This window comes from Natrix helvetica (genome assembly GCF_964273705.1).
Source record: "Natrix helvetica genome assembly, chromosome: 1".
NCBI lineage: Eukaryota > Metazoa > Chordata > Lepidosauria > Squamata > Natricidae > Natrix > Natrix helvetica.
Window position 1 is genome coordinate 156,466,249 of NC_138548.1, and position 25,052 is coordinate 156,491,300.

Here is a 25,052-nt window from a genome sequence, read left to right on the forward strand (position 1 = left end):
TAGAAGCCAATTTAACCATGCATCAGCTACAAGGTACTGAAAATATTTTGATAATTCTTGCCTGGCTCTTTCTAGAAGTACAGATAGCTAAAAAAACCAAAACAAATGGCTAAACCCCTGGGTTTTTTTATCGTTGTCACTACTTGCGGGATCGCATCCTGCCCCATACATCCCTACGACCAATCCGCTCTCACAGAGAGGGACTCCTCCGGGTGCTGTCCACTAAGCAGTGCCAGAGGGCGGCGCCCAGGAGCAGGGCCTTCTCTGTGATGGGCCCAGCCCTCTGGAATGACCTCCCCCCCGACATTAGGATTACTACCGACCTCCGCTCCTTCTGTACAAAACTCAAGACCCACCTTTTCCAACTAGCTGGCCTGGCTCAACTATAGTTTTATCTCCAATCCTCCTGGCAATTTTAAACTTTCTACACTTTAAAATTTTTAACTTGGGGTATTTTAATTTTTAACCTTATTATTATTGTTGTTTTTGTATTGTAACAATTGTTGTGACTTTATACCTCCTCCGTGTAATGTAATGTCTTATCGTGTAACATGTGATTTATTTATTGTACGCCGCCCCGAGTCCCTTTGTGGAGAGGGAGCGGCTAACAAGTCTAATAAATACAAATACAAATACATGGGAACCATAAGCAAACCAAATGGAAGCTTATTCCTCTCTGAGGCAAAAAAAAGCAGGAAAGGTGAATTACAACAGCATGCAGCTATTCTACAGTATGCCAAAATTCTCTATGATTATGCTTACCAGCTATAACATTAGGCAGAATTATGAAACATCTGTATAGTTAATAGAGGACAACGTATAAGGAGCAGAGGTGGGTTTTACATAATTTTACCATCGGTTCGCCGTGTACTAAAACTGTGACCGTGCGCCTTCTGAGCATGTGCTTTGCTTGCACGCATGCGTGCGGTTTAGAAAACGTGGCAAAATAGGACAGCATACAGTCAGGGCGGGTGAGCAGGCCCATCCACAGGTTGCCACTACTGGTTCGTCTGAACCGGTTGAATACCATCACTGATAAGGCATGATTGAATAAATTTATAATCGGTGTAGCCATGTTCTCCCTTAAAAAGTATCACCCAAAATTTACACCACTAGTGTCTGTTCTGCAGGTAATCCTTGATTTACAGTTGTTTGATTAATGATGATATCAGCCTTAGAAAGGGTGCTTTATGGCTCATAAAGCACTTCCAGCCAAAAACTGTTGCACCATCGTCTCCATTGTCATGTGATCGCAGTCTAGTTGTTTGGTAACTGTTTGAACTGACAACCAATTGCCAAGTGCTCTACGATCATCCGAGTACTATTTAGAATCTTCTCCACCGTTTTCCCCAGAAAGTCAATGGGCCTTTGGGACAGCAGGGAAGGTTGTAAGCTGCTGGGCCTCCCCAGGGCCTCCCTCTCATCTCTGGAAGATGGCAAAAAAAGAAAACTGCCTCCAGGGGGAGCTGAACTCCTCCAGGGGTGCAGAAACTGAGCCAAAATCCGGAGGTAAGGAGCTGCCTCAGGTAAATGGGGGAGGTCCTGGATGCTGGTGCAGGCTGTGCATGAGTGCCTCTTCACTGTTTTCAGTTCCTGAGTGGAACTGCAGTGCAGTAAGAAAAGAAGCATGAAAATCCCCTTCGGATTTCCCCAAGGCACTCCACTTTTTACCTGGAATTCTGTCTGCCTAATGACCATATCAGGAGTGCTGGGATTACAATCATTGAGTGATGCAGTCATATGGGCAGTCACACATCTTACTTAATGACCACTTTGCTCAACAACCAAAATCCCAATCCCAATTGTGGTCATTAAGTTGAGGACTAGCTTTATAGAACAATCTGCCATTCTTCCAACAGCAGCTGGCACTGAATGTACCACTCAATTTTCTAAAACTGTATCAACATGACTACTAGAACCGTTTCATGAGAAATTACTGGCCATTTCTGACTCACGAAAGACAAGTAAAGTATGTGAGAAAAATTGTCATGTGAAGTCACTTGTGGATAGTGACAACCAGGGTCCATCAAAGGAGTTATTTAAAATGTCTTTAAACCCGTGGAAAGGCAGTTTTGGAATGTTGAAAGTAAGCTTAGTTCTTCCTATGCCTCAGAGGCAACATTTTCCCATCAGGTTTCCTCATGAATTCCTCATGAAGAGACAGACAGACAGATACAGCGAGCAAAAATGAATGGGTCACTCCTTCTACCTGACATACTTTCTCCTATTTTTGATACTTTTCTCTTCATGACTCCCTCTTTCCTTCCCCTTTCATAATAGCTGCCATGACACTGAAAAGTCTAAATTGCTTGCAGATGGCTTTAGTTGGAGGGTACATTCAGCCCAAAGCCTGCAAGTTGCTTACCCTTGGCCGATAAAGTCAAGTAAGTATTCTTAAGATTACATCTGGGACTTCTGAATGCAAAGAACTAATTCAAATGCAGAATTTGAAAGTTATTTTTGGTAGAATGTAAACAGTCTTGGAAGAAGCATGCACCATCAGACTGCAAGCTCTCCAAATGACTGTGTCCCCTGAAAGCCTCAAAAAAGAGAAATGTTTTCATTTGTAGGAGTCACAGTCTCTTGGTTTCCTTTGAGGGGAAAGGAGCTTTATAAAAAGTAAAGTGTTTCCAGCAAATCTCGTGTTCTTCCTATGTGCAAAGAATCCCTTATTTTACAGGCCAGCTGATTTCATATTTTGGCACCAGTGCTTCTTAGGTAGAATAGAATTCAAAATTTCTATTTTTAAATAGTTGTTGCAAACAAATACCGGTAATTTGGAGACAGCAAATAACTGAATAATGAACAAAAGTGTGTAACTGTACAAAAGAAAATTAAAATGTATCCAGTACTTCCTCATAATACAAAGTAGTTGCACCCTATTTCATTAACAATTTTAGAATAGAGTAGCCTGGAAAATAATAGGGGCGGGGGAACAGACTGCCAGCAGGTGCCTTTAAAAGGAAGGTTTTGCAACTGAAATATTAGTTTTTCCACCAAACAAAAAAAAAGCTAAGCGTCACAAATTCCTAACAAAGTTGAAGCACGTCGTTCAAGTGTTTTACAATTTTAAAAATATAACCTCTGCTTCAGTAAATAAGGCACATGCTCTGCATACGTGAACAGCAACTCTCATGGCGTTTAGGATAATTAGAACTCTTAAGAGGGGAAAATGAAAGTGGTAGACATCAAATACAAAAGACGGAACAAGGCGAAGTTTCAATATAGTAAAATCTAGCAAAATTATGCACTTATGTCTAAAATGCTGTATCATGCCAAAATGTTCGTGCACTTAAAATGTTACTGAATCCTTATGATCCTCAAATACAATGAAGCCCGTGCTAAAGACCTATAGTTAAACAGACTGGTAGTTCTATAGTCCGCACCAAACAAATAGTTCTCATTCAGTTCTCTTTTTCTCTCCACAGTACATCCCTTCCTTTTCCTGTTGCAAGCAGGAAACTGCAGATTGAGAGGTTTCTGCAGAGTACAGCTAAATTTATTACAATGCAATCATCTTCTCCATCCTTCCCCTCTGGCAGCTGCTTCAGTTCTTCATGCAAGGCAGCCAAGCGCCCTTTTATAGAGTAGTTTTCATTGTTTGGTTAAAATTTTCCTTTGAAAGTATGTCTTCTTCCAAGGAGCCGCCTTTCATTAAGTGAAAACAGTTGCTCAAGGCAGAGTTCTCTTCTGCAGAGCACTTTCATGATTGTTGCAATCATACTGGAACTTCTTCAGCCTACTTGAGCAGAGAAAAACGGCTACATATCCCATCATATGCAGACTCTGCTATATTTGCCTCCTTGGGTCAGTGTGACACAGTCTGATTGGTAGCAGCTCTTCAGAGTTCCTGGCAAAATATCCCTCCCATCATCCATTACTTTATCTTTTAAGTGGATATGCCTGAAGACTAGAATTGGGACCTTTTGTACCCACTGCAGGTAATCCTCCACCAAGTTGCAATTACTCCTTAATTTCAACAGATATTTGCATTTGTATGGATACTTAACAATTAAATAATTAGTTGCTTCTTCTATAAAACATATTATGTTGGTGGAGTCCTTGCTGCTCTCTGAGATTGGTTGCTTTCTTGGGAGACGTTTCATTACCCAACTAAATAACATCATCAGGGTATTACCTAACTGGGTAATGAAATATCTGTAAGAAAACAACCAACCTCAGAGAGCACCAAGGACCCCACAGTTCAACCCTGAGCTACACATATTTTCTTCTATTGGTATATTCTGTTTATCTCTCTGCAGTTCTGATATGATCTTTTATTGTATAGAAATCAACCTACTTGCCGAGAAATACCTAATACATATATTACCAGATTAATAATTTTTGACTCCAATCTCTTCAAAATTACTTTTAAAAAGAGAAAATGGTTTTTAAGTGCTCCAGCTCTACTAATCATTAGAATATTTTAAACTCCTGCTGTTTCTGAATGCTTCTCTAACAGAGAGAAAAGAACAGTCACTGAGGTTGAACATTAGCTGAAGCAGAATCATAAAAATATATTTATTACTAATGTATTTCAAGCCTTTACAATGCTTTAGACTGTAAATCCTAAGCAACTTTCTTGGAAGTACATCCTATAAATTTAATGGGACTTATTTCTGCCCGTGGAAAGGCACCATGGTAAGGCTTCTTGTAAATTTAACTAGTCAGATACAGTGAATTATAACACTTGAATTTCAGTCACTTGATTACTGAAATAATCCTTTATTCAGTGATGGTTTTCCTCAATGGAACAAGTGGACCATGACCCTATTTCCTTCTTCTCCCTCTAAAATTGTTACCTAAAATATGTCCCTAGGGTACTTTTCCTTGGGGGGAGGGAGGGAAGGAAATTGCTAACTGCTACTATCATCAATGAACAACGAGACTTTGGGTCCAATGCAATTCATACATCAGCCTCTATACAATATATAAGCCCTATATATAAACCTATACATGGAAGCGCAGAAGGGAGCTACAGCAGCCTCCCCCACAGGGCTGTTGAACGCAGGAATATTATGGACATTGCTTTGAATTCCTAAAGGAAAGGAAAGAAACAAATCTAATCTCACTGGAAACAACAGGTACATAATGATGCCCATAATTCAATGGAGCCACACATGGAAAACGACAACCAGCCTGTTTCCAGATCAAGAAATTCATGTTCAGGAACAGCAACAGAAATGCCTCTATGATTACAACACTAATTGGTTTTCTCTACTGAGATTACATCCTGTGCAAGAAACTGATGCCGAAGGATTCCTCCTCGCTCCCATTTTTAATAGGATTACTCCTCAGTGAATGATTGTGGATTGATGACTAAATTGTTAATCCGTAAAATGTGTGGGCATGTAGCTTTAAAATGTTAATTCCAGGAATAAAATGAAGCTGCAGGAGCTTGGTTCTTCCTTTTGTAAAACTTTACTGTGCAAATTTTCAATACATAGCTGAGCTTTCTTAAAGATGATTTTATTAAACAAAGAAATTAACAACCTATCTACTCTCTTAAATCTGTCTCTCTCAAAAATGAAAATTGAACTTTATAAGAGAGAGAAATGCAGAGAGTGGAGTTATAGTTTGGACCACAAAATAGATGCTTATCTCTTTGGGATAATTTTATCAGTTTTAAACATTTTAGCACAACTTAGAATGTATTATAGAATGTATTGATGTATTGTGCAAGTCCTGCTAGGCATAACGAGTTTAACCAACAGAGGCAAGCCACTGAATCAATGTAAAAATTTTCATAGGAGTTATGTCTAATTAATCTTCTTGAAAGCAGCACACTACTTATATTTGTGAAGTAAGTATTATACTCCTCATAAGGTAACAACAAGCTACAAGAATGGTTGTTCCTTGGAGTAAAATAATACTCAACCAAATAACAACTCTTCTCACACCAATATTTACAGACAACGAATAAAATAAACATGGTCTCATCAACTTTCATTTGAAAAAAAATAAGCTCCAATATTAACAATAACTTGAACTCAAAAATCCTTAATTACTGCTCTCTATTCATTTTACAACAGTTGTATTCGGAATGGATAGCAAATCTGATTTTCAGAATTAAATCAGTATAGTTTTTTACTCTGTAATTTAAATTCAGATCTATGTATGAAAATATCTATTGGACACATGTTAAGATTTCCCACAGATAAAACTATCTGCCTCCTCCCGAAATTATTTGCATCTCCTATTCAAAAATCCTTATTTTTACAAATGCCCCAGAAACAGATTTAATTTATATTAAGCAAGTAAGTTCTTCATGGGTGTTAAAGGTATTTCTAGAATTGTCTGATTAAAATGGATTAATATGAATTAGGATTAAGTTGGGCTGCTATTTTTATTACTAAAATGTTGTTTTATATATTATCAATTGAGAAGCAATTAGAACTTTGAGAACCACTACTATTGTCTTAAATATAATGAACTGGAAGAAAGGGAATATGTACATTTATGTTAAGCATAAATCTAAACTATCAGCTGACCCGTCTATATCCTCAGCAGCTTTTCAAGTATTTTGAACTTACATCTTAACCGAAATATTTCAGCATGCTTTGTTGTTTTCATGATATAGGAAAATCCTGTTCCAAGAAATGATTTCAAAGATCCGTGTGGAGTACAAGAAGAATAGACACCATCATCTTCTTCTCAAATGACAAAAAACAAGTATGTGTGTGTGATATGCTCCTACAACTGGGTACAAGCACAGAAAGAGGCATGGCAAGTCTTTTCAAAGCACTGTAGTGTAATTACATATTGCTTAATGAAATGAACAGGTTGTTTAAGTAACATTATGTTTCTATGTATGTGAAAGAAACATAGGCATATTTGCAAAGACTGAACAGAGACAAATTACAGGTAGTCCTTGACTTACAAACAGTTCATTTAGTGACCAAAGTTACAACAGCAGTGAAAAAACCTGACTTATGATCATTTTTCATGTTTACAACTGTTGCATGTTATAGTCATGTGATCAAAATTCAGACATTTGGCAATCGATTCATATTTATGGATCATGTGATCAACTTTTGTGACCTTCTGACAAGCAAAGTCAATGGGGAAGTCAGATTCACTTAACAACCATGTTACTAACTTAACAAATGCAGTGATTCACTTAACAAATGTGGCAACGTCATAAAATGCCCCGCTTAGCAACATAAATTTTGAGCCCAATTGTGGTCATAAGTTGAGGAGTACCTGTACAAGGTAATTTCCATCTAATAAAATATGTTTTTGGGTTGCTTTGTTTAGTACCCCCAAATTATCACTTTGGACAATTCCTTATCCTTTTCCATGCTTAACTCATCAGTCAGTTAGATTTGCTTTTTGAGTGAACATTTATAAGACCACATTATAAATTATCAATGTGGTCAAAAGAAGTCACATAGAAGCTTATGGTATTCTTGAAAACTTAATGTAAGATTCATTCCTGCTTCTATGAATATTGGGGGGGGGGGGGAAACTATCAAGAAAAAAAACATTTCCTTAAATTATGGCATGGCTCAAAGCAATAAAGAATGGCTTAAAAAGGGATTTAGCACTACAAGAATAGTAGTTCATTTCAATGTTTTTTTTAAAAAAATACTTAAAAACATGCAGAAATACATCACTGCTGAAAAACTAAAAGCATTCCTATGATTGTAAAAGTGTAGTACAGTAGCATTATTTGCACACTAGAATCAGATTTTATATTTGATAATAGCTCCTCCAAATCTCCCAAGATCTTATGACAAGAACTGATAAAAGACTTTAGCAAGAATGAGAAATAAAGCAGCACGTTTTGAATGACAATGGGCCAAAGTCTGCCCCAATTAAAATCAACAGGAGCTTATACAAGCTAGAATGCCTGCACACTCAGTCTTCCCCAGCCTAAGTAGGAAGTGTTTCACTAAAGAACGGCTGGACGCCAATGAAACAAACCTTTGGTACCCAGGGCCTTAGGCCTATATTCATTTTCTCCCTCTCCCCATTGAAAGGGCAGTCTGTTTGTTTTTCTGATTCATTCAGCCCTTTTAGCTCTTTGAATTCAAGGAGTAGACTGTGAAAGAAGAGCATCTTATCCTTATCAGTGTGTTCCAGTCCATCATCTAATTAGCATCCGCATGCAAACCATACAGCATTCCAGTAAAAGGTTCATTCTCTTTTTTCTCTCAGCAGCTTCACCTTCATCACTACCTTCTTATGGTATCACTCATGGATCAGTGAACAAAACTTTTTCAAAGATTTGGCTTACTTTTTGACTCCCTCAAAAGCTTGTTTACATTGTATTTGCAAAAAAAAAAAGTGGAACACTGTGATCACTACTGTATTATTTACATAGCCCTTTTTTTTCTTTAGAAGGAAGACCTCCCCCTAATTAAATCAACTGATCAATTAATTTAAAAGCAGAACATACTATAAAAAATATGCTAGAAATCTGCCCATTCTTCAAAATGTTTTATGAAATTGTTAACATCAGGCTATGTACAAAATGAGAAACATTAAAAGATTAAACTAATATTCCACGAAACCTTTAGCGACATCCGTCAACAACCCCTACACTTATACATAATTAAATTAAAATAAAGGAGTGTTCTGTCACGGGGTAATCTCACTGAAGCAATCAGGATCACAGCTCTAATGATAGAAAGTCCAGTTCTAAAGACACTGATTAATTTTTGTTCCAGTCAAATTTCTTGCTATTCACGTTTAACAAAGATATTGTTCCTAAATTGCACATGCATGCCCAGAAGAGAAAAATAGTTTTATGAAGAGGCTAAATTAAAATGGAATGAGAGAGAGATCTGTTTCATATGAATAAGGAATACTTTGGAAGACAGCTAGACATCCTTTCTCCAACCACCTTTTTTTTTTAGAACAGGATATTGACATAACCATTCTAGGAGCACAGTCTACTAGAATGTCTGTTTGGGGCAGAATTAAATCAACATGTCAGACTGAAACTCGTCATATTTCTCAGAATCCAATTTTCTTGTAGTCTGGAAAGGAAGAGGAAACAAATAAAGCAAGAGTAATTTTGTGTGTTAGCCGTCTTAACAATTTCTTCAATACAGATAGCAAATGGATAAAGGGCACTATTGTATGCCATTTCAATTACACATTTCCGAGAATTACTTAAAGGGGTGTCTTATTACAAATTAATTTTAACTTAGAGAAACCCGCGCCTTGGCATGATATCCACATCCGCCCCGTGGTATAAATAATGTCTAATTTTTTCCCTCGTTTTTCCTCCAAATGAAAAAAATGCTTTTTTTTTGTTTGAGGGACGTCTCTCCCTCTTTACTATTTCCACACAAATAGACACTACCGAGCTGAAACTTTCGTTTTCTAAGACGTTTGTCCGTACACTCTCTTTCCCTGAAAGCAATCGGGAAAAGGAGGAAGAGGAGGCTATATTACTCGATCTTGGGCTTCCCTACCCTGAAACAACATCGCTTTCTGAAAGACTTGTATACGTTGCCCTGCCGGAACACAAAGAGGCGGCGTTATTTCTTTCTTTTTTTCTAAAGTGGGAATCCGCGTGATACAATCTTAAGAGGAAGGAAAGGCAAGAAGCAAAGAGGAAAAAGACAGCTAAGTCGTCCCGGGGAGGGGAGGATAAAGAAAAGGAGCGCTCGATTCGCTTAGATTAGATCCTCAAGATCGAGCCCCAACTACAATTAAGTCCCCACCCCTTCTTCTTCTTCTTCTTCCTCCGCGCCCCTCCCTACCAGCAAACCTGCCCCCCCGCCCCACCGAAACTGTAACTTGATTCCTCCCCCTTTCTGTCTCTCTCCTTTTTTTTTTTTACCTGTTTCCTATACGGAGTCCGGCTGCCGCCCGCAGAGTTGCTGCTGCTATTGGGGAAAATCATCGCCCAGCCGAAGCCCGAACTTCCCCTGCGGACGGGAAGCAACTTGGCCGGGGCGCGATTCAGGGAGGCGGCCGCTGGAAAACGCCTCTCTCTCTCCCGGGCTGCTGGGACGGGTCTCTGCTCCTGCAGCTGGCTGCTGGCTCGACGCCTCCGCCTGCTCTGCCTCCACCCGCCTCTCTCTCCCCGGGCTGAATCTCTCGTGCAACGCGCGCCCGCTCGCCCTCCTTCCTTCCCTTCTCCTGGGATCACCGGCGGGAGAGAAGGAGCAGCGCTGAGCCTACAGCTTCAGCTGGCCAGCCTGCCATAAATGTCCCTTCTTCGTTGATGTACTCGATACTGCTGCTGCTGTCCGCCGCGGCGACTTAAGCAACAGCAGAATTGATCCTAACTACCAGCGGCCTCAACCACCGCCCAGCGAGAGAGAGAGAGAGACGAAAAACATAGAGAGCGCGCAACCGAGCAGGGGAGGGGGAGTCGAAACAACTAAATCGGAAGACACCGAGCCGCTCCCACGCGGCGGCTAGGCACACGCCGCTCAGGGCTTTCCCCCCCCTCCGGACCGCGCGCCACGGCTCGGAACGCGCGTGCTCCCTGAGCCCGCCGCAGACATGGGCCGCTCCCGTCCTCCCCCCTCCCCGTCCCGTCGAATGGTTGCTTCTGGCCTCTTGCATACCGCGCATTCCTCGGGGTAGCCAGTCAGTCGGCGCGCGCTCCGTCGATCCGTGCGCTGTGCGCCAAAGGCGGCAGTACCGCGCTCCGCAGGCAGGGAGCCCTCTTTTCTGCAGGAGCGCGAAGGGCGATCCCGGGACTGGGGATCCCCATATGTGTTTGTGGCAACTAAAAACCCCCGGCGACACAAAAAAGGGAATGGTGGGTGGTGTTCCTTGGGTGGGAAGGGGGCAGCGGGGCAATGGCCAAAGGGAATTTCGGCGTGGGCGACAACGAAGCAAGTTTTGCATGAACTCCAGGGGCAAACTGGTAAGAAACGAGCCGCTCTTTTTAAGTGTCTTTAAAGACAAACCATCACCCAAAACTACTGGAAACTAGAGCCAGGAGTTAATGCCACCGAAAAGGCTCCTCTGATACCGTAATAGGAGAGGAGAGGAAAACAGTTCCGATGCTTTTAGAGCAGTGTTTCTCAACCGTGGAAACTTGAAGATGTCTGGACTTCAACTCCCAGAATTCTCCAGCCAGTGTTCCCTGGCTGGGAAATTCTGGGAGTTGAAGTTCAGACATCTTCAAGTTGCCAAGGTAGTTTTAGAGGTTCTGGTTGGCGTGTGAGCAATGGCGAGGGGGTTGAGCAAAGGGAGCAAACAGCAACCATTTTCCGCTTAGGTTTTCTTTCTCTTTGAGTGTCACCGGATAAGTCCATTCTTTTGCTCACTTTAGTTTGGAGAAGCAAGAGTTGAATAGCAGAACGCCTTGGTCCCCCCCCCCTTCTCTTCCACAACGCAATCTATTGGCAGGGCAGTGCCAGTGCCAAGAATGAAAGAAAGCCAATAACCTAAAATCCCTGAAGGCGACATCCGCGCCGCCGCAAAGAGCTTACTGGAGTGTTTGAAGTAAAACTTCTGATTAGCGCCCCACCAAGGGCTGAAACTAAAACGCAGAGCTTTTTCCCTCGAAAATACCCTGGCGGCAGGAGAGCGAAAGGGCAGGGATGAATAGAAGCCACCGCCCACTCTCGACAGAAACTCAGCTTGGCTGAAGCCGTATGATCCCAGTAACAGGATCCTTATACGGGCGCAGACCTGGAATGTGGAAATGCTCTGAAAGCCCCAGACCCCGCGGTTGGTCGTGCAAGCAGGTTGCTGCTAAACGATGAAGTCTGCGTGCTACGTGAGAGGAGAGGTGCTTTCATTAGACGACACGAGATAATGAATAAATGTGCTTTCTCAAATGTAAAGTGTAGCGTTGATTGTGCTTTATTGTTATGGGTGCATTTCTGTGCAAACTTCCCTGTTAAGGGAACTGTTGTGATGCGATAAGGAAAGATACTCGGAAATTTAATTCTAAATTAAAAGAATAGGATATAGGTTAAGTCTTTCCATGCAAAGAAGAAAAAAATGCAAACGAGGGTAAGAAAATATATTTGGTAATGGTTACGTGCTAGATGTTTGGAATGCAAGAGTTTCCTGCCCCTGGGGATAGTGATGGCTTTTGACAGCAAAGTTGAAAGACTGAACTCAGAAACTACAGGGCAAGATAACCTTTACCCTAATTCCAGAATTTCAGCAATAACAAAAAATGTCTCTGTGTGTGCCTTTGAGTCAGTATTGACTCCTGGCCTGAACAAGTCTCTGCAGTTGTCTTGACAAGAATTCGGAAGTGGTTTGCCATTGTCTTCTTCCTAGGGTTGAGAGAATAACTGGCCCAAAATACACTTTTTTAAAAGTCTTAAAATAGACATTTGGGTAACACTAATGGTTACCTTGAAATGTAAAAGGTTCAGCACTTCAGGAAATACAAACATGTAATAATGTATGTTAATTAGGTTCTAGGTTCATTGGGATTTCTTCTGAAATAAGAATGCATTGGTTTTTATTCCCATTCTAGAAGCATTTATTAGTTTGCTATATATTAATCACTGCCTTGCAAAATTGCACAGCTAAAGAGTTATGTCAGCTGAAGAGTTTTGTAATTTGGGAAGCTTAATCTCACACTTGTGAAGAATTAGAAACACTGGAATGTAAATGTTTTATTTCTGGCAAAATAGGACTTGTTGCTGTGCAACTGCAACTGGTATGCCTCAAATAGCAAATGAATCAAGAATTACATTCAGACCTTACAACTACATTCTAAATCCAGACTTTGAATGACAGTGCAGCACTATCCAAATCCTCCTGTAGCGTGACAGTACTCACACAACTCTTAAAAATAGTTTAAAGCAGTAAGGGGAAATCCAGTTCGTTTCACTCACTGTTCACTCTACTGAGTGCTCATCAGAAATACATCATTTCAATGTAATCGGTATTAGCTCATGTTCTCACACCACTGGTGCTCAAACTGCTTCCACCATCAATGGGATCTTTTAAACAGCTTTTAAGAAAATAAACCAATTGTGATTTTTTTTGTTTTGTTTAATATGTTGTATGAACACTCAGTTGTGATTGTAAACCCTGGTTAAGTATGTGCAGATTTTGCTAGGACAGCATTTTAAAAGAAAATTGACACTGAACTCAGTGTATAGTTAATTGTCCCTCATATAGTATACTGTACTTAAGTCGGCTTTTGCTGCTGTTGTATCTAATGTTGCAGATTAGAGGATTTAGCATTAGGGTTCAAAGTTCTGACGGTCGAATAAAAAATATGAAGACTTTTCACATACTTTATCCATACCAGGCTCATCTACAAAGTGGAGTGGAAAAGTAGAGAGATCCTGCAATGGCATTCTTTTGCTTCCAGAATATAAAGGTTTCCATTAAAAAAATGTGCTCTACCTTTTTTTAAATTTCTGAAATAAAATTAGAATTTGGAGAAATTCAATCATTCTACATACAATTCTAATATTTCCTAAAACCCTAGTCCCTATGATACCTAGACCCAATTATAGGAATTAAAGGATTAGGCGCTTAATCCTGAAAAGAGTGCTCTGAAAAGAGAGTCTTGGCCTTTTGTGTCACAGGATGCTATTACTTAGAAAGCATTCCAGGATTTTCTGCTTTATCTCAGTAAAACCTCCAGAAGGTTGACATAAAGAAAACAATTACTTTGCGGTACTATCCTATGCAGAATTATTTAGAATTAAAACCCACTTAACTAAGCAAGACTGTAATCTAAATTATTTGTACTTAAAAAATTACTGAATAGACCTTCACCCACAGATTTTAGAGCAGTGTACAAAAGGATGATCAAAGCTTTATAGAAATGCAATGGAATGCATCTTATCTGAAGAAGTGAGCTCCAGCTTATGCCTTTTAATTAACATATGTCAATTGGAAAAGATGCTACTAGCCTCCTGACTTTTTCCCCTTCCTTTGGTGACAGGGCAACTTCCAAGTACATCAGATTCCTCCTCCTTTCTCTATACAACTCCATCCCCACCTCCCCAATTTGCTTTGGGGTTTACAAAAGATGTGAGGGAAGGATGGTAAAAATGAAAATGAATATTCCAAGTAGCACGACTCCTCTTCTATAATGTTTTATGTAACTCAATATAATAATAATAATAATAATAATAATAATAATAATAATAATAATAATAATAATAATAATAATAATAATAATAATAGTAGTAGTAGTAGTAGTAGTAGTAGTAGTAGTAGTAGTAGTAACCAAATGCAACAGAGGGTTTGCATTCAAATTTGAAAAACAGTAAAGCAAAATCCACCAGTGTAAAATCCATCAAAAGACCCTGGACATGCCTCTTTAAGGAGGACAATCAAGAATCCTGCTTACATTGTTCAATTATTATACAAAGTAACAAAACCTTCCCCCCCAAAAATCTTCAAATTCCAGTCTCTCACCAATGTTCACACAGGGGCAAAATTTGCTATAGGAACATAAGAATGGCAATGGAAGTTTAGTTTCTAAACTGATTAAAATCTAAATAACATTATTACAATTGCATTCCTCACATTATCTGCACAACTCAGGGCACTTACGACAGTCTGTACATGTGGCAGAAGTGCTCTTCTTTGACAAAATACCTTGTTTCTATGTAACATTTTTTTTAAATGTTCTGCTATGGTTTTACATGCAACTAGATTTATATTTATCAATAATTAGTTTTATACTGTATCTTCAGGAATAAATACCTTCAATTTAATTGGAAGAATTCTTTCTCAATATCAATAGAATTGCAGTAATGGGAAGAGAGACCAGATGACCAATGGCAATAGCATTCAGACATATACCGCTTCATAGTGCTTTACAGCCCTCTCTGAGCGGTTTAAAGAGTCACCATATTGCCCCCAACCATCTGGGTCCTCATTTTACCGACCTTGGAAGAATGGAAGACTGAGTCAACCTTGAACCGGTCAGGATCGAATTTCTGGCAGTCGGCAGAATTATCCTGCAATACTGCAGGCTAACCACTGAGCCACCACGGGCTTAACTGCAGAGAGGCTATCTGAAATGCTGATGTTCAGAATCTTTAGGTATTATCAAAATAAAAACAAAAGAACCAATGTATTATTTGGTCCATAAAGGTAGCAAATTGCTAGGAGGCATTAAAGAAAAGTCGGATCTACTCATCTCCTATTTTGGTCAGTCTTTTCCAACAAGAAAGTATGTGTTCCACAGGAAATTGTCACAAGCAGGATGAAAGTGCAGGATGGGAGTTTAACAGATACTTGATCATGTAATACCTTCTTACTTGGACTTTAAATGTTCAGGCCCAGATAATTTTTTCCCCTAGAATACTGAAAAAGCTACGTATGCCAAAACCTATATGTATTGTCTTTGAAAAATTGGAAAGGTGGTAAAAAGCGAGAACACTGGAGAAGAACAAATGTCACTGCCTTAAAATATAGAAAAAAGGTGGTGGTGGTGGGGATTCAGAAAACTACAGACCAACCAGTTTCTGATTAATAGATGGAAAGCAGAGCAAGGGACGAAGAGATCTATCTGAAAGGTCTTAATTAATAAATTAGTTTGCTTGGCTGCTTACTGACCAAGCAATTCTTGGGTGGCTAACAATGTTGAAAATAATAAAAATGTAAAAGCAACAAAAAAACAACAACCCAGCAATAACAACAAAACCATATATAAGCACCTACAGTGCTAAGGTACAGCATCCTGGCTCAGTGGCCAAGGGTAGAGCCCCCCCTCCCCCCCTGATCTCAGAGGAATACTGAGCAGTCTCAGAGACAGAGAATGTATGCTTTCTGCCTCTCACTAATAGATGGGACTGGAGCATGTCAATCTTGGCTATTCTTGGACAAGCAGAGACAATAGGCGCTATAGTTATGACAGCCCTGAAAAAAAATCACTAACAACCAGTCCTCACACTTACAACAATTGCTGCATCTCCAGTCACATGATTATTATTGCAGCATCACAGGGTCATGTGAATGCCATTTGTGACCCTTTCAGCCAGTTTTTAACCAAGTTAATGGAGGAAAGTAGATTCACTTAACCGTATGATTTGCTTAACCACTGTGACAAAATAATACTAAAATCTGCTGCAGGCATGTGATGACTCACTGAACAACTGCACTATAGAGTACATTACAGGTAGTTCTTTAACTGTTGAATATTCTGTTTTCCACATGCAAATTTGTTTTCCGTTTGTTTGTTTACAGGATGAGCCAAATACAATGTATTGGCTGAATATGTAAGGAATGAATGAACGCCTCTGTCATAACTTTGAATGTTTCTAAAATCGTAAGTCAAAGTTTACCTGATACTACTGCAATGTACTTCTACATGGATTAGCTCTTGAGGAACATTTAGAAGCTATAGTAGGCCTCCGTATCTTGGTATTCCATGTCAGTGACGTGCGGTGAGGTTTATGGCTGGTGAGGCTGGTGACGTCATCAGGAAGGCAGGGAATGGGACCACATGTGCTGGAGGCTGCCTCAGCCTCCAGCACAGGTGATCCCATTCCCCGTCATCCGGGAGCGCCAACAACATTTCTGCCTCCGCAGCTCGCGGGTGCGGACAGATGGAGGTAGCCAGAGTGGCGCCGAGGCAGTCCAGCGGGCGAGCGACCGAGGATCAGGCAGCCTGATCCTCCATCGCTCACTCACTCGCTCGCTCTTTCGTCCGCCCGGACCGCCTCGGCGTCGCTCTGGCTACCTCCGTCCGTCCGCGCCCTTGAGCTGCGGAGGCAGAAATGTCGGCGCTCCCGGATGACAAAGCCATGAAAGCGACAACATTTCTGCCTCCGCAGCTCCCGGGCGTGGCCGGACGGATGTTTATAATATTATATATATATATATATATATATATATATATGTTGTATTTGTGCTGATAAAATAATGGGAGACTAGTATAGATCCATTTCGAGCTATTTAGCTCTCATCAGCTAGCCATACCCTTACTGGGATTCAACAAACACACACACACACACACACACACACACACACACACACACACATATATATATAGCCTCCCCTGACCGCACGTCCCTGTTCCATGTACTGCTGCCCATATCACATGAGCTGCAGGGGATATTGGTAGGCTTCTGGGTGCTACCAAGGTGTTGGTTGTCACCCATGGGAAAGTGTGTGTATGTGTGTGTACATGCACACATATATGCTGTTCTTATATTCTTTACAGTAATTAAAGTAAATGTTTTGGTGTTGCCTATTTATTAAGTACAGTTCTGTTGCTAAGTTTAGATACTGGTTTGCAAAATTATTTCCTGATACTATTGCTTGTTGTGGCACTCTTTCAGCATTCTCATCTCTTTCAAAAATAATTCTCTTATTTTTTTTATACAGGTTTTGTGTACAATAGTGCTTAACATGATCAGCCACTCTTTTGTAGACCTGAGGTGAAAAGGGTTAATAATGAATTTCAAATTTTATTTTCAGTTCAGAACAAACTTTTTTACAAAATATATATATATGCATTGTTCTAAGGCACATTGTGCCAAGACCAAAAATTTGCAGGAATAACACCATTAAAATGTTATAAACTTCCCATCAAGTAACTCATTAATTAATTAATGAACTAATTAACATTATCATTAGCCTATTAATTAAACTTATTGTAGAGATGTTTGTTAGTGATGTCATTAAATACAGCCAAGCTAGTATCTGTCTTGAGTCTAAACAATACAAAGAAATCTAAATAAAATAACACCAGGGATAGGGAATACAGTATTGTTTTAAAACAAAAACATTGTAACATATGCTTTCACAATGTAAGGATTTTTCTAAATGTTATCTAAACATAATGAACCAATGAAATACTCTAAATGTTTAATGAATACAGATTGTATTTATACAGTTTTTAAAAAATTGTTTTCCTGATGTTTGTTTGCTTGCTAGAGATCACTATATAAATACATATGCACCACACTATTTCCTTTTGGGATCAGCAACATTCTTTGGAGGGCAGGAAAAGATTAATAAATAGTAAATCAAGAATCAAGGGAATGAGAAAAGAAAAAGAAAAGAAAACATAGGCAAAACTAGTTCACAGAAATATTATTCACTATTCTTTTCCATTCCTCTTTATAGTTGTCAATTATTCTTGCTCCATGGTGGCCAAGCACTACTTCATGCATTGCATTTTGTTCTCTAAACCAGCAATCCCCAATCTTTATGGCTTGGTGTCCAAGCGGGGGGGGGAGGGGGGAACTATGCGTATGTGGGCACTCTGCCCAGCCACTGACGCAGCGCAATTCCGAACCAGGCCACGGGCTGGTAGTGGGGTGGTGGTCTGAGGGTTGGGGATCCCTGTTCTAAACTTTTCACCTCTCATTGCTTCAAGTACATTTCTGTATCTGATCTCGTATTACCCATAAATTTTCTATCAGTATTTGCACATTTTAAAATCTCTTCATCCATTTCCCCATCTTTAGTAAACTACAGTACACAAATTAACTTGTTCTACTTTTTCATCTTAATTTATAACTTTTCTTCATTTTATATTTTAGATACAACTAATTTGCTCTGTAATATATTAATTCTCAGGCCTATATTCTTTGTTGCATCCTAATCATAGGAAATACTAAATTCATATCAACTCATTTGGGGTCTCAGCTAACAAATCGATCTGCATGCAAAAATTCAGGACCCTACTCAAAGCGTATTTAATATCACTACAGCTATTCTTTAGACATTCATCCATAAATACATTAAACAAAAGGTCATCACTCTGATTTATCTTATTCTGAGCAATTTTCTAGACATTCCATGTATACCATGTATATTTGTTTTCATGCTCAGCAACCAACCTTAAATTCTGTATTGATGCAAAATATTCCATAATTTAAGCCTCCTCACTACCATAATTTTCTCTAAATCAGTGAATATACAATAATTATCTTTTTTCACATTCACACATTTTTCATTGCAGAGTTTTGACTTATATTTATTTTAAAGAACAGAAACAATTATATGGTAATTTTAATGATGGCTTGATTACTAGTCTTTTACTGGCAAACCATAGGCAATAATAAATATGTAGAAATAATAAAAATGTGAGGAATGGTGTGATCTAAAGCAGAACTTTCCCTATATTTCTTAAGTATCTAGAATTGGAGAGATCTCTTTAATTAGGTTGTTGTTATAATGCATGTAATGGAGAGAACATTATAGCTAACAAGATAAATCATTTCTGGTGACCGTGGACACATCAACCTAGTTTTCTAGGCCTCAAAATGGAAGTGTTTTGCTATTGCCTTCTTTTAGGAAATATTTCCAATTTCCCAATCTAGCCCAGAGCACTGGTATTCCCTGAAGGTCCTCTCTGAATGTACAATATTAAGCAGCTCAATGCTATTTAGTTTCTGGGCGCAGACACTGAGTAAGTGCTGCCAACGGGTAGTCTAGCATTAAAAAGAAAAAAAGAAAACAAAACCCCCAAAGCAGCGGCAAACCACTTCCATAACTGCCAAGCTGCCAAGAAAACTGCCTAAGTGCAGTCACCAAGACTCAAGCTCAACCCCCAGACATCTTTATATTAAGACCTATAAACTTTGTTTATTCTTCAAATAAGAGAATAACTTCTCTTTCAAAAAGAGCACAAATATAACTTCTACTGAGTAGGAAGAGCAACCCAGTGGCCTCAGTCCTGAAAGACTAACTGACATTAAAGACCACTAAGATTAATAGAACCAGTTAGCTGCCACTAATGTTCCATTTATTTCAAGGAATTTAATCATGACTAACCTTTCTTGGACCAGAGCCATTGACATCCATAAACTTTGAGCTAATGTGAGAGGACAGAAAGGATCCTTACTCAATTAGTCTGGAGAAATTATCTGTGGTTGAGATAAATATATACTTGGTTACTCATACCCACAATGTAACTCCCAATTATTAAACCTGTTTTTGTATAACAGCAGAGAAATTACTATCTGCTAATCTATAAGTGTAGCCTACTAAATATTACTGCTTTTAAAGTTCCAGTGTTGAGGAGGTTGCGATTAAATGAAACAGCAACCCTATGGCTGTCTATCTCCACTTCACACAGTTTAATTTTGTCTTCCTTTCCCATTATCTAATTAACAATTGAACTGCTGATACTTGGCAATGCCATTTGGAGGGGAATTAAAGGGCTGTAAAGAAAGGCTTTGGGAGGGCATGTGTATTCCCTCAATAAAATAATTTTGTCATTTCACATACACAGAGAAAACTTCAGTTCGATAACAATCAGAAATCAGGAGAGTACAATAAATTGAATATCTAGACACTTGGTTAAAAATACAGTAACACGCATTGAAGACCATTGTTACTTAGGGATTAGCTGTGCTCTAAAAATGGTTCTTACTTCAAGTAATAAGAAGCTAGGTATCAGACGAAGAGTTTTAATAGTGAACTTGTTCACTAAATGCTGGTAATGATTTGAGCCCACTTACAGGAGTTAAACTATCCTTCTTATGCCCCTGTTAATTTCATATTCTGTATTCTTAAATCAGATTGCTGTTATGTAGCAATTACTTTCAAAATAAATTGAACTGTTGCTTAGAAGTGGCTCAGCAATCAGTGGCTGAAAAGATACTTTTATCCACTCATCCAAGTCTATAACAGCATTAATGAGGGAAGATAACAAGTAGCAAACTTCCTTTATTTTTAAGATGTCAAGACTGCCAAGAAAAAGTAAGAAACTCAAAATACACGAGCTCTGTTCATATCATATAATTTATTTAATAAATCATAAACTATGGCTTAGCACAATATGTGGATCTAGTAAAATTATTTTAAAATATCAGTAGGATTACTTCGGCAAAGCAAGAAATACTTCCTAAATTCTAAAGATAATTAACATTGCTGCTATATGATTTTAAAAACACTGACAGGGTAATCTAGTGCTCTCATGTTTAGTACAAGTATTTCAGTTCAGAATGCCCATGTTTCAATGCATTCATGAACTGGAATCAATACAGCTCCCAATAAATGTTTTTAAAATGATTTTTAAAAAGAGATCATCTGACTACAGGTACAAGAAGAATTTTTATAAATCCTTATCCTAAATTTGTAATATTAAGTATAGCCACAGTAAAGTGTTTATAAGAAATTACCCCAGCAGATTCTACATTTTAGGTTTCATAACTTGATGGTCAAATAATCTTGCATATTACATTAAATTTTACTAATTCCTGGAAGTGACTTTATTCTAGACTGAATGCAATTGAAAATGATTCTAATTTATCAAGATATATAGCCACATATATAGCCACAGTAATATAAAATATTTTATAAGCAGCCCATTCACATTTTTCTTCATTTGTCTATAGGAAAACGCATTGTCCTTAAGAATAGTTCTACAAAAGCTATAACTTTTACTGTATGATTATTTTTATTCCAAAGAATACATCAACATTTGTTTGTGCTGCCTTATTATATTAAAATATAAAATCATACCCTTAAAAAACTATCCACACTGTTTCACTAATCCTTTATACAGAATGTGTGGGAAATTGGATCCTGGATAAAAGATTGTGAGGAGAAGAAATGCTGCTGGCTGTTAGAACAGGATTGTAATTACTGTGAGAGATATACATTCTATTTGTTATTATGTGTGAGTAATCTACAGTTAGATTCACAATCTAACACTGGTAGAAATTTAATAATTCAAGTCCTAACCAAGAACCTAAGAATTATTAAGGTAGCAGTAAGAATATAGGCAATTTCAAGCTGGTTATTTTTTGTAAAATTAGGGTGTGTGAATCCAATAAATGCAGAGTCATTGGATATGAGGTAGATGACAAATAAAATTTATAAATAAAATAATAAAACAAACTGTTATATCAGGCTAGTTATGAACAAGATGCCTGTCTGTTTGTATCTTAAAGTCCCATAAGATCATTTTCCAAAACCTTCTCAAATACTTAATTTGATGGTCTCAGTAGTTTTTACAACATTTTAATCCAAATCTCTGACAAACTTCCAGTGAATAATTTTGGCAATTTGCAGTCCATCTGAAATGTTGCTGCAGTCACTGATCAAATGGTCAATTGTTTTATCCTTTTTGTCACAAAGACATTTTGTCATGCCTGCAAGTCATCTTTTCTGCCACACTTTCTACTGTCTACTTTCTATTGTGGGAAAATGGGAGGGGGGATTATATGAAGTTGGGTAATATGTAGCCATAACAACATTCTTCTTAGAAACTCAAGGTCATCTTTGTCTCTGCACCTGGCCGTAACTGGATGGGAGGAATCTGTTTTCGTGGCAGTGGAAGATTGGACCATGTGATGAACTTGTGGGTGTTGGGGCAGGATCTTGAACTGTCAACTGGGTGGGAAAACCGAGAAGCTTTCAGATTCAGGTTTTCCCAGATGTTCCAACATGGCTCTTTTAATAAATTGGAACTTTGAGGAATCCTTTACCTCAGACTCTGATTTAATTTTGGATGCTATTTGGAACCCTGACACCTTTGTTGTATGGAAATTTTGTCAATATACAATTTTTTAAAGTGCTGTCTAAGGCTCTTTGGTATTGCGGCCAATGTGCCACTGGAACCATCACTGCTACCATGTTTCCCTGAAAATAAGACAGGGTCTTATTTTCTTTTGACCCCAAAAATAAGCGCTTGGCCTTATTTTTAGGGAGCTCTTATTATTTTTGCGGTGCAGGAGACGGCGAGCATGGTCACCTCATGACTGCTGCTGTGTTGCAATATTTTGGGGGGCGGCTTATTATCCAGAGAGGTCTTATTTTCAGGCAAACAGAGTAGCTTATGCCATAATCTTTCAACTTTGATTTTCAGATCTTGGAATTTTGTGATCTGGTTGTGATCTGGTTGTGATCTTAATATTATTATAGTTCATCACACCTTTTTTATATAGTTAGTCTTTGATTTACAACCAAACTAGAGCCTGGAGTTCCCATCATAAGTCATGATGTTTTTAAGTCTAAGCACCCATATAACTGGACTCAATTTTATCGCTTTTTTGTAATGAATATTAAGCAAACACCACAGCTGTTAAGTGAACGAAGTGGATATTAAGCAAACCTGGCAGCCATCAAGCAAATAAATGTATATCTAAGGGATTGTTTTGCGAAAAAGCAGGCAAAAAGACTGGAAACCTGGGGAAAAAAATCCCATCAGAGTCACGTGACCTCCGGATGTTGTAACCAGCTTAAAAGATGAGCCAGTTCTCAAACTGCTAAAATGCAGTCATGTGAAAACGTGTCTGTGTTTGTGCACACAGCTGCTGGAACTCCAGAATCAGATCATAAGTAGCTTTTGGGGAGGTTTGTTTGAACTCCAAACGGTCACTAAGTGACTGGTCATAAATCAAGGACTACCTGTATATAACTCAAAGCAGCAAGTATACCTAATACTCCTGCCTCCAGTTTTCTTCACTAACAACTATGAGAAGGTGGAGTGGGCTGAGAGAAAATGCTACCCAACTGCTTTCGTGCCCAAGGGGGTCTAGAACTCAAAATGTCTTGCTTTTAGGCCACCACCTAACTTAACTATCTCAGGGATTGCCACAAAGAAGAGGGAGTCAAACTATTCTCCAAGGCACCTGAGGGTAGAACAAGAAGCAATGGGTGGAAACTAATCAAGGAGAGAAGCAACTTAGAACTGAGGAGAAATTTCCTGACAGAACAATTAATCAGTGGAACAGCTTGCCTCCAGAAGTTGTGAGTGCCCCAACACTGGAAGTCTTTAAGAAGATGTTGGATAGCCATCTGTCTGAAACGGTATAGGGTTTCCTGCCTAGGAAGGGAGTTGGACTAGAAGACCTCCAAGGTCCCTTCCAACTCTACTATTGTATTGTATAACTACTACTTTCACCAGTGAAAAATAAAGGCACTCCACTCCCCTGCAAACCTTGGATGATCATTTTTCACCAATGATGGTAACACACAAAATCCCACTTTAGCTTTTGGTTTCTACTGTAAGGGTAGGTTGGGCTTCAGACTCAGCCTCTAAGGCCATTTTTGAAATGAAACTCTGACTAGAAGCGAGAAAGCTGGGACTTTATTTGATTCATCATCCAGTCTCAACTAACAATATCCTTAAGTATAGTATGTGGATATTAATGGGGAGATGAAAGCAAAGGATTTAGAAGACCTGAAATGTATATAAGAAATGTGATGTTAAGTTCAGTTGTGAGAAACAAACACTATAAAATAGTACTATTATAACATTTGTGTATGACTTTATCATTGTGTTGGGAGCCATTTTGGTGTAGTGGCTAAGGGAACAGACTAGAGACTGGGAGACCGTGAGTTCTAGTCCCACCTTAGTCACAAAGCCAATTGCTGACTTTGGGCCAGGCACTCTCTCTCAGCCCTAGGAAGCAGGCAATGGCAAACCTGAAAAACATTGTCAAGAAAGCTGCAAAGATTTGTCCAAGGAGTCTCTGAGGACTGGACACGATTGAACAGAAGAAAAAAATGTATTATACTTTAAATAATTTGAAATAGATACCACTGGTAGTGCACAACATAGAGTGTGCTAAAGCTGTGGTATAGCTCCCAAATCATTTTCAAATATTACAAATATTTAAAGGAGTTATTAAATAAATGGTGGAATAATCATGTGCATTTAATTAAACTTAATTGTATTAAATTAAATCTACTTTTAAAATCTTCAACCCAGCTACTTAAAGGCTGAGTACAGCCAATGGCCTGGAAAGATTGTTTGTTTCTACTGAGTAAGGCTGCAGCCTAATATTGATTAACATCTGCACTTTATTGCAGGGTTCTGGACTGTCACATTATGACTTACAAAACCACAGTGGGTATTGCTGGGGAAACACATCACTTTAACAAACCCAATATGACTGGGTGACTTTGGATCAGTCACTTTCTCTCAATCCAACCCACCTTACAGGGTTGTTATTGTGGGGAAAATTAGAAGAGAAAGGAATATTAGGTACATTTGTCATCTAGAGTTATTTATAAAAACTAATAAAGTTGGAATAAACATAAATGAAACAATGATTTGATATCTTGTTACTTGCAGATTCACACTCTACAATAAGAATTGACCTGATGAACTTGGTTACCCTGCTTGTATTCCCTATTTCTATAAAATCAGGGGTAACAAAGTATAAATGTGTCACTTTTCTTTGGTAATGCCTGATCTGAAAATCTGGCCAAACACATCTTGA

At 38.7% G+C, this 25,052-nt stretch overlaps 1 protein-coding gene across 3 annotated transcripts in view; it reads right to left on the bottom strand.

The window, feature by feature from the left end:
• RBMS1 (RNA binding motif single stranded interacting protein 1) overlaps positions 1-25,052 on the bottom strand; it is a 157,293-nt gene that overhangs the window by 106,086 nt on the left and 26,155 nt on the right. The window contains exon 1 of one of the 3 annotated variants that reach the window (XM_081937046.1): positions 9,797-10,131. The exons of the other annotated variants lie outside the window; for them this stretch is intronic. Within the exon in view, the coding sequence (XP_081793172.1) occupies positions 9,797-9,859 (63 nt within the window). The 5' untranslated portion in view covers positions 9,860-10,131. Of the gene's footprint in view, positions 1-9,796; positions 10,132-25,052 lie in introns of those variants that run through there. 3 annotated transcript variants of the gene reach the window in all.